The following is a 10,397-nucleotide window of genomic DNA, read 5'->3' as shown; positions in this document are numbered from 1 at the left end:
CAGGCAATCCACTCACCTTGGCCTCCCAAAGTGCTGGGATTACAGGCTGAGCCACTGAGCCCGGCCTATTTTTACTTGTTTAGAGAGGTTACATTGGAGCAATATTTTCCCACTGACTACTTTCAAGGAAACTATAAATGACGGTGCTATCCAAGTCAAAAAACACATGACTGCCCCACAGTGAAGTCATAGCTCTCCGTGCTATTTACATTTGACTCCGTTTTCAACATTTTGTGAATGTCGATTACCTGAAGTTCCTTTTTATTTTTATTTTTTTATTTTTTTGAGGTGGAGTCTCACTCTGTTGCCCAGGCTGCAGTGCAGTGGCACGTTCACGGCCACTGCAGCCTTGACCTGCGGGGCTCAGGTGATCCTTCCACTTCAGCCTTTCAAGTAGCCGGAACTACAGGCATGTGCCGCCACGCCCAGTTAATTTTTTGATTTATTGTAGAGGTCTCACCAAGTTGCCAGGCTGGCCTTGAATCCCTGAGCTCAGGCAGTCCTCTCACCTCAGCCTCCCAAAGTGCTGGGATTACTGAAGTTCCTTTTTTATTTTTATTTTATTTTATTTATTTATTTTTTTGAGTTGGAGTCTCACTCTGTCGCCCAGACTGGAGTGCAGTGGCCACTCCTGGCCACTGCAGCCTTGACCTGCTGGGCTCCAGAGATCCTTCTGCCTCAGCTTTCCAAGTAGCTGGAACTACAGGCACACACAACCACGCTCGGCTAATTTTTGTTTATTGTAGAGATGAGGTCTCGCCAAGTTGCCCAGGTGGGTCTCGAACCCGCGGGCTCAGGCAATCCACCTCACCTCAGGCTCCCAAGGCGCGGATTACAGGCTGAGCCACCGAGCCTAGCTGAAGTTCCTTTTTTAGATGTGTTATTAATATTCTGTTGGATTCAGAGGGTTCCTTGAAAGTTTTATGTATACAGATGTAAAATAAAAATGAAAACTTTGTTTCATTAAAAAAAGAAATCCACTGGGCTCGGTGGCTCAGCCTGTAACCCTAGCGCTTTGGGAGGCTGAGGTGAGTGGATTGCCTGAGCCTGCGGGTTCGAGACCTGCCCCTGCAACTTGGTGAGACCTCATCTCTACAATAAATAAAAAATGAGCCGGAGGTGGTAGCGCGCGCCTATAGTTCCAGCTACTCGGAAGGCTGAGGTGGAAGGATCGCCAGAGCCCAGCAGGTCGAGGTTGCGGTGGCCGGGAGCGGCCACTGCACTCTAGTCTGGGCGACAGAGTGAGACTCCAACTCAAAAAAAAAAAAAAAAAAAAAAGAAATCCTATTTAAAAAAACTCCAAATCCCTTTCACTTTCTCTTCTCCCCTTGGAGCTTCCTGGACACACCCATATAAACTAGTTGCCCCTGAATCCTTGCATCAGGCTCTGCTTCTGGGGGAGGGGCCACATCAAAACATCAAGAATTTTGTCTTTTTGTTCATGGGTGTGTCTCCACCACCCTAAACAGTGCCTGGCAGACAGCAGGTGCTCAATAAATGAATGAACAAAGACTCCTGGTCCTTGTCAAAGTTTTAGAGGTAGAAGATCTCTCTTTTTTGAGTCAAGGCCTAACTCTTTTGCCCAGACTGGAGTGCAGTGGCATGATCCTGGCTCACCACAGCCTCAATCCCTGGGCTCAGATGATTCTTCCTCCTCAACCTCCCAAGTAGCTGGGACCACAGGCATGTGCCACCACGCCTGGCTAATTTTTTAATTTTTTACATATTTTGAGTTGGAGTCTCACTCTGTCACCCAGTCTGGAGTGCAGTGGAATGCTCCTGGCCACCGCAGCCTCGACCTGCTGGGCTCAGATGATCCTTCCTCCTCAGCCTTCCAAGTAGCTGGAACTATAAGCATGCACCACCACGCCTGGCTAATTTTTTGATTTAGTGTAGAGACAAGGTATCGCCAAGTTGCCCAGGCTGGTCTCAAACCCCTGGGCTCAGGCAATCCTCTCACCTTGGCATCCCAAAGTGCTGCGATTATAGGCATGAGCCATCGCACCCAGCAATTTTTTGTAGAGACGAGGTCTCACTATGTAGCCCAGGCTGGTCTTGAACTTCTGGGCTCAAGCCAACCTCCCATCTCAGCCTCCTAAAGTGCTAGGATTACAGGTGTGAGCCACCGCACCTGTCCAGAAGGCCTCTTTTGAAGGGAATATTATGGGGGAGGCTGAACAGGTAAGTAGAGAGATGCAGGACTGGGCGGAGGGGCTGGTGTGTCCCCTGGTTGCTTGGCAATCCTCACGGTTTGGCCTCACCTCCAGAGTCCCCTGTCTTGGCTACCCACCTGCTCAGCCTTCAGGGTGAGTTCAATGAAGATTTGCTGCAGCTTCTCATTGACGAAGTTGATGCAGAACTGCTCAAAGCCGTTTTTCTGCCAAGGGAGGAATGGGACCTTCGTTCAGCAGCTGACGCTGGTGGCCACTGGGCTGTCCTGGGATGTGGGTCAGGGGCGGGGTCCTTACCTGGAAGATCTCGAAGCCATAGATGTCCAGCACGCCGATGCTGTATTCCTCCTGGGGCTTCTGCATCGCCCGGTTGATGGCCTGTTGTGTGCAGGCCAGGAGGTCAGTGGCGACCAGCCGGAGTCACACCCCTGCCCGCCCCTCCCTAGACAGGCTCTTAGCCAAGTTCATGGCCATGTCTCCACACGCTGGTCCCTCTCCTGTCTCCCCAGATCTGCGTGCAACCTCCTCCCTCCATCAGTCAGACATTCAGAGTAGAAACCCAAGCGTTGATGCACTGGGGTTCCTGACTCGGGGGTGACTCTGTGGCTCAACCTCTTTTTAAAAATTCACCTTTATTTTAATTTTTTAAATTTTCTTTTTTTAAAAAAGTGAATTAGCGGAAATTTAGATCCGCGGTATATTTTTTATTTGTTTTTTGAGTCAGAGTTTCACTCTGTTGCTCAGGCTGGAGTGCCATGGCACGATCACGGCTCATTGCAGCCTCTACCTCCTGGGCTCAGGCGATCTTTCTGCTTCAGCCTCCCAAGTAGCTGGGATTATAGGCGTGCATCACCACGCTCAGCTAAACTTTGCATTTTTTGCAGAGATGAGTCCTCACTAGGTTGCCCAGGCTGGTCTTGAACTCCTGGGCTCAAGTGACTCTCCTGCCTCCCAAAATGCTGGGACGGCAGGCGTGAGCCACCATGTCTGGCCTTTTTTTCCCCCCTAAGAGACAGGGTCTCGCTCTGTCATCCAGGCTGGAGTGCAGTGGGACAATCATAGCTCACTGCAGCCTCATACTCCTGGGTTCAAGCCATCCCTCTCGCCTCAGCCTCCGAGTTGCTGGGGCCACAGGTGCATGCCATCACACTCAGCCCTATTTTCTCATCTTTAAAATGGATCGACAACAGCAACACCTTAGGAGCTTTCCCCAAGGCTTAAAATTGGGGCCCATAAGATGTTTGGAGCATTGCCTGGCACACACACGATATACTAGATAAGCTCCCTCACATTTTCGCCTCAATAGCGCTCCACCCCTCTCTGTCTTCACGTGGCTATCCTAGTCCGGCCCTGGACAACTCCAGGAGCCTCCTCTTCCCTGGACTCCTCAGCTGAAACCCACCCTTCACCCCTCCCAGGAATTGGCGAGATTGTGATAGTCGAGTCTGTCTTCCCTACTGACTGGGCATGCACCAGGTGCTCCATACATTTTTTTTTTTTTAGTTGGAGTCACATTCCATTGCCGAGGCTGAGTGCAGTGGCACGCTCACGGCCACCCTCGCGTCGACCTGCAGGGCTCAGGCGATCCTTCCGCCTCAGCCTTCCAAGTAGCTGGAACTACAGGTGTGCGCTACCATGCCTGGCTGATTTTTTGATTTATTGTAGAGATGAGGTCTCACCGAGTTGCCCAAGCTGTTCTCAAACCCATGGGCTCGGGCAATGCCCTCACTTCGGCCTCCCAAAGAGCTGGGATTACAGGTTTAAGTCACCGTGCCCAGTCTTTTTTTATTTTTTTGAGTTGGAGTCTCACTCTGTCACCCAGACTGGAGTGCCTCGACCTGGTGGGCTCCGGCGATCCTTCCGATTCAGCCTTCCAAGTAGCTGGAATTACAGGCACACGCTACCATGCCCGGCTGATTTTTTTTTATTTATTGTAGAGATGAGGTCTCGCCAAGTTGCCCAGGCGGGTCTCGAACCCGCGGGCTCAGGCAATCCACTCACCTCAGCCTCCCAAAGCGCAGGATTACAGGCTGAACCACCAAGCCCGGCTCAGTCTTTTTTTTTTTTAAGAGACGGGATCTCCCTAGGTTACCCCAGCTGGAATACAGTGGCATGATCATAGCTAACCACAGCCTCAAATTCCTGGGCTCGAGCCATTCTCCCCCCTCACCTCTTGAGTAGCTGGGGCTTCAGGCATGTGCCATCATGCCCGGCTAATTTTTTAATTTTTAGTACAGATAGGGTCTCACTCTACTGCCCTGGCTGGTCTCGAACTCTGGCTTCAAGCAATCCTCCCACCTCAGCCTTCCAAAGTGCTGGGATTACAGGCATGAGCCACCATAACTGGCTTCAATAAATATGTGTGACCCCCCCCTTCCAGCTGGACCCTACTTGCCTCCACGAGGAAGTCGAAGAGACGGGCGTAGAGCCCCTTGGCCAGGGCGTCGCGGGTGTAGGCTGCCTGTTCCACGTTGAGGGTCACGTCGATGGACTCACTACGGCCGCCCCAGCGGCTATCTATCTTACGGCTGGTCAGTTTCTCCTGCAGCCGCCCGCTGTCAATGCCCAGCAGGTAGGCTGGAAAGGCCAGGACTGCCAGGGCCAAGGCCAGGGCACAGGCAGCAGCTGGTCAGGCCCTCGACCTCATGTGGGAACCTCCCTTTCCCCCCATTTTTGAGTCAGGGTCTCACTCTGTCACCCAGACTGGAGTGCAGTGGCACGATCACAGATCATTGCAGCCTTGAACTCCTGGGCTCAGATGATCCTCCCGCCTCAGCCTTCCGAGTGGCTGGGACTACAGGTGTGCACTACCACATCTGGCTTTTTTTTTTTTTTTTTTTTAGTTGGAGTCTCAGTCTGTCAACCAGACTGGAGTGCAGTGGCATACTCACAGCCACCCCAGCGTTGACCTGCTGGGCTTAGGTGACACTGGGGTGGGCTTAGGGCTAACCGTTCCAAGTAGCTGGAACTACCGGTGTGTGCAGCCATGCCTGGCTAATTTTTGATTTGTTGTAGAGACGAGGTCTCGCCAAGTTGCCCAGGCTGGTCTTGAACCAGCGGGCTCAGGCAATCCATTCACCTCAGCCTCCCAAAGTGCTGGGATGACAGGCTGAGCCCCCGAGCCTGGCCAGTTTTTGATTTTTTTGTAGAGAGGAGGTTGTGCTATGTTGCCCAGGCTGGTCTTGAACTCCTGGACTTAAGTGATCCTCCCACCTCAGCCTCCCAAAGTGTTGGGATTACAGGCATGAGCCAGCGCACCCGGCTCCCGTCTTGTCCAGTGACACGGACATTTTCTTCATGGGTTCTCACCCTCCCAGGACAGCACTAGGCCCACTCACGGTCTGCACTTTCCACCCGGGCATAGTTTCCGTCTTCACGGAAGCTGATGTTCCCCAGGTGCAGAATTCCAGCCACAAGTTGCAGGACCAGCTGCTGGACACTGGGCGGGATCCCGATGACCTGCATGGCGCTCTGTGGGCACAGCATCACAGCCCAGACTCACGGAGTCAGGACAATTGTGTCCCTGCCTTTTTCACCCACTTGCTATGTAGCCTTGGGTAAGTCCTGTACCTCTCTGGGCTTTTTTTTTTTTTTTTTTTTTAAAGTCAGGGTCTTACTCTGTTGTCCAGACTGGAGTGCAGTGACAGATCACGGCTCACTGCAGCCTCGACCTCCTGGACTCAGGAGATCGTCCTGCCTCAGCCTCCCAAGCAGCTGGGACTACAGGCGGGCACCACCATGCTCGGCTAACTTTTGTATTATTTGGGGAGACAAGGATTCCCTTTGTTGCCCAGGCTGGTCTCAAACTCCTGGCCTCAAGCGATCCTCCTGCCTCGGCCTCCCAAAGTGCTGGATGACAGGGACGAGCCACTGCGTCAGACCATAAATTCTCACTTGCAACTTGAGAGGGTTCCCGGGTCAAGGGTCTGGCTGGGGGCTAGTGTGGCGGCCAGTGCTCACCAGAGTCTCACCAAAGTCGCTCCTGTCGTCGGTGCCGTCCACCTTGTAGGTGTCCGACTGGTTGAGGTAGTAATAATAGTCGGGTGTCATGAGCCCCAGGTTCTGCCGCTGCTCCTGGGAGGCCCCTTCCAGCAGCTGCAGGGCGTGTGACACTCATGCACCCGGCAGAGTCCTGGGGTCCCCTCGTCCTCCCTGTGGTGGGTGCTCGGGTGCTAGCTTGTCCACAGTCTCCCCTTGGGGCTTCTGGGACTTTCCCTGCCCCAGGTCCACGGGGCCCCTGTCACCCCGCACCTGATAGTAGATGTGGAAGTTCCTCTCGTTTTCATTCTGCGTGACCACGCGGGACTTCTCCAGCAGGAAGTTGGAGATCTTACCCCCATCCGGCTCCCCGCCGCGGCTGAACTGGATCTCAAAGTACTTGCCCTGAGTCAGAGAGAACCCCGTCAGCCCTTCAGGGTCCCCGGGGTATAGGTGGGGGAAGAATTTGGGATGGTTTTTCGGTTTGTTTTCTTCAGGGTCTCACTCTGTTGCCCAGGCTGGAGTGCAATGGCACAATCGCAGCTCACGGCAGGCTCCACCTCCTGGGCTCAGGAGATCCTTTGGCCTCAGTCACCAGAGTTGCTGGGACTACAGGCCTGCGCCACCACACCTGGCTAATTTCTGATTTTTTGTAGAGATGAGAGCTTGAACTCTTGGGCTCAAGTGATCCTCCCCTCTCAGCCTCCTAAGGTGCTGGGATTACAGGTGTGAGCCACTGCAACCGGCCTAGGTCTTGATATAGTTTGGATGTTTGTCCCTTTCAAATCTCATGTTGAAATGTGATACCCAGTTGGGCTCAGTGGCTTAGCCTGTAATCCCGCGCCTTTGGGAGGCTGAGGTGAGTGGATTGCCTGAGCCCGCGGGTTCGAGACCCGCCTGGGCAGGCGAGACCTCAACTCTACAATAAAAAAAAAAAAAAATCAGTGGGACATGGTAGCGCATGCCTGTAATTCTGGCTACTTGGAAGGCTGAGGCGGAAGGATCGCCGGAGCCCAGCAGGTCGAGGCTGCGGTGGCCGGGAGCGGCCACTGCACTCCAGCCTGGGTGACAGAGTGAGACTCCAACTCAAAAAAAAAAAAAAAAGAAATGTGATACCCAGGGTTGGAGGTGGGTTCTAGTGGGCGGTGACTGGGCATAGAGGTGGCTCCCTCATGAATGGCTTGGTGCCATTATCACAGTAATGAGTGAGTTCTCACCCTAGTAGTCCATGAGAGAATTGATCGTCTAAAAAAGTCTGGTGTGGGCCGGGCATGGTGACTCCAGCCTGTGGTCCCAGCACTTTGGGAGGCTGAGGTGAGAGGATTGCTTGATCTCAGGGGTTCAAGACCAGCCTGGGCAAGTTGGTGAGACCTCGTCTCTACAATAAATCAAAAAATAAGCTGGGTGTGCTAGTGCGTGCCTGTAGTGCCGGCTACTTGGAAGGCTGAGGCGGAAGGATCGCTGGAGCCCAGCAGGTCGAGGCTGCGGTGGCCGGGAGTGTGCCGCCTTCTGCTTCCGCTCTCGCCATGTGACACACCTGCTCCCTCTCTGCCTTGTGCCGTGACCAGAAGCTTCCTGAAGCCTCACCAGAAGCCCAGAAGATGCCCGCGCTATGCAGAACCGAGAGCCAAAGAAACCTCTTTGCTTCATAACTTACCAAGCCTCAGACATTTTTTCATAACGACACAGAACGGACCTGTCCAGGTCTTAGGAGCCTGCCTCTCTTTCCTTCTCTCGTGGGACCTCACTTCTCTGTCCCCACTTCCACGTGTTCACTGCTACTTCCCTCTAGTCTCTGCTCAGCCTGTGTTCTGGACCAGCCACGCCCTTTCCTTCTCCTTGGATACTCTAAGCCCTTCCTGTGGGCACCCAGCTCTGTGGTAGGCATGTAGAAGCATCGTGTTTTATTTTATTTATTTATTTTTGAGTCGGAGTCTCACTCTGTCGCCCAGACTGGAGTGCAGTGGCCACTCCTGGCCACCACAGCCTAGACCTGCTGGGCTCTGGCGATCCTTCCGCCTCAGCCTTCCAAGTAGCTGGAATTACAGGCGCACGCTAACCACGCCCGGCTAATTTTTTGATTTGTTGTAGAGATGAGGTCTCACCAAGTTGCCCAGGTGGGTCTCAAACCCTCGGGCTCAGGCAATCCACTCACCTCAGCCTCCCAATGTGCGGGATTACAGGCTGAGCCACCGAACCCGGCTAGCATCGTGTTTTATTGACCAGTTCTGGGATTCTCCTGATCCCAGCGATCCAGTGTGTCTCCTGTATGTCCTCCCTGAGCCCAGAGCAAGAGTCCCACATGTCTCTTCTTTTTAAAAAACGTATTTATGTATCTAAGAGATGGGGTTTTGCTATGTTGCCCAGGCTGATTTTGAGCTCCTAGCCTCAAGTGATCCTCCCACCTCAGCCTGCCAAAGTGCTGGGACTGTAGGTGTGAGTCACCATGTCCTATTTTTAGTCTCTGACACTAGCTGGGTTCTGATCAAGCCAGAGAACCCTCTGTCCCCCATTCTGCAGGGCAGAGAAGTTCCTTGTTTCTCCTGTCTTCCATCTTCAGCCAATAACAACACAAATGAGATCACCATACTACACAAATAAACCTGTAATACATAACATATGCTTATTCTATTTGTAAAGTAAAATAAAATAAAATGCAATATATATGTGAGGTTTATCCATGCTTTTATATCCCTAGTTTAAAAACAAATACTATATGATTTTTTTTTTTTTTTTTGAGTCAGAGTCTCTTTCTGTCTCCCAGGCTGGAGTGCAGTGGTATGCTCACCATCACTACAGCCTCAACCTGCCGGGCTCAGGTGATCCTTCCACCTCAGCCTTCCAAGTAACTGAAACCACAGGCACACGCCACCATGTCTGGCTAATTTTTTTGGTTTATTGTGGAGACGAGGTCTCACCAAGTTGCCCAGGCTGGTCACGAACCCCTGGGTTCAGGCAACCCTCTCGCCTCAGTCTCTTAAAGTGCTGGGATTACAGGCGTGAGCCACTGAGCCCGGCCATGATTCCATTTATTTATTTATTTAGAGTTGGAGCCTCGCTCTGTCACCCAAGCTGGAGAGCAGTGGCATGCTCACAGTCACCCCACCATCAACCTTCTAGGTTCAGGAGATCCTTCCGCCTCAGCCTTCCAAGTAGCCAGAACCACAGGTGTGTGCTACCATGCTCAGTTACTTTTTTGATTTATTGTAGAGATGAGGTCTCGCCAAGTTGCCCAGGCTGTTTTTGAACCCTCGGGCTCAGACAATCCACTCACCTTGGCCTCCCAAAGTGCTAGGATTACAGACTTGAGCCACTGTGCTTGGCCTGATTCCATTTTTTTTTTTTTTTTGAGTTGGAGTCTCACTCTGTCATCCAGACTGGAATGCAGTGGCCCGCTTCCGGCCACCGCAGCCTCGACTTGCTGGGTTCCGGCTGATCCTTCCGCCTCAGCCTTCCAAGTAGCTGGAACTACAGGCGTGCGCTACCACACCCGGCTAATTTCTGATTTATTGTAGAGATCAGGTCTGCCAAGTTGCCCAGGTGGGTCTCGAACCCGCGGGCTCAGGCAATCCACTCACCTCAGCCTCCCAAGGCGCGGGATTACAGGCTGAGCCACCGAGCCTGGATTATTAAGCCATTTTCATGTGCAGGCGTTATGCTGAAATTACTGAGGTCTATGAGATGAATATTAACATTATCCCCATTCTGTGGATTTGTAAACAGAGGAGTCTCAGGAAGTCACTTCATTTTCTTGTTCAGGCCACACAACTAACAGTTACAGAACCAGGCCATAAACCCAGATCTGTCTTTTCAGCAAAGCACCTGACACAAAGGAGCCCCTAGAATTAGTGTTGAATGAAGGAACACATGAAGGAACAAACTGGACCTGAAACTGTGATTAGGAACAGATGTATCATGGATGCAGCCGGGGAAGTATTACAGATGTTACAAAGAGGTGTCATGGCCTCCAAAGTTCTGCCAATGGGGGGACTCTTTTTCAAATGCACCACAAGCAGGAAGTGAGTCTCCCATGCAGAAGCAGACATTTCCTGCTGGATTTCCATGGGGCTCTTGTCCTGGCTCTGTGTGTGTTTGTGTGTGTGTGTGTGTGCGCGCGCACGTGCACGTGTGCAGAGACTCACAAAGCGACTGGAATTGTTGTTGCGCACGGTCTTGGCGTTGCCAAAGGCCTCCAGCAGGGGGTTGGACTGCAGGATGATATCCTTGACGTGCTGGGGGCGGAAGCAG

General features: G+C 52.4%; 1 protein-coding gene across 1 annotated transcript in view; it reads right to left on the bottom strand.

The window, feature by feature from the left end:
* LOC103265795 (unconventional myosin-If-like) overlaps positions 1 to 10,397 on the bottom strand; it is a gene marked incomplete at its 3' end in the record, with an annotated part of 13,777 nt that overhangs the window by 1,952 nt on the left and 1,428 nt on the right. The window contains exons 5-11 of the mRNA XM_008063446.1: positions 10,292 to 10,381; positions 6,423 to 6,554; positions 6,132 to 6,266; positions 5,510 to 5,642; positions 4,567 to 4,763; positions 2,469 to 2,549; positions 2,291 to 2,377 (exon numbers count right to left, since the gene is read on the bottom strand). Coding sequence (XP_008061637.1) covers positions 2,291 to 2,377; positions 2,469 to 2,549; positions 4,567 to 4,763; positions 5,510 to 5,642; positions 6,132 to 6,266; positions 6,423 to 6,554; positions 10,292 to 10,381 — 855 coding nt within the window. The remainder of the gene's footprint in view (positions 1 to 2,290; positions 2,378 to 2,468; positions 2,550 to 4,566; positions 4,764 to 5,509; positions 5,643 to 6,131; positions 6,267 to 6,422; positions 6,555 to 10,291; positions 10,382 to 10,397) is intronic.

Source organism: Carlito syrichta, unplaced genomic scaffold, assembly GCF_000164805.1.
Source record: "Carlito syrichta isolate Samal-C Ts95f unplaced genomic scaffold, Tarsius_syrichta-2.0.1 Scaffold306849, whole genome shotgun sequence".
Lineage (NCBI taxonomy): Eukaryota > Metazoa > Chordata > Mammalia > Primates > Tarsiidae > Carlito > Carlito syrichta.
The sequence above is the reverse complement of the archived record's forward strand: the minus strand, read 5'-3'. Positions and strand labels throughout refer to the sequence as shown.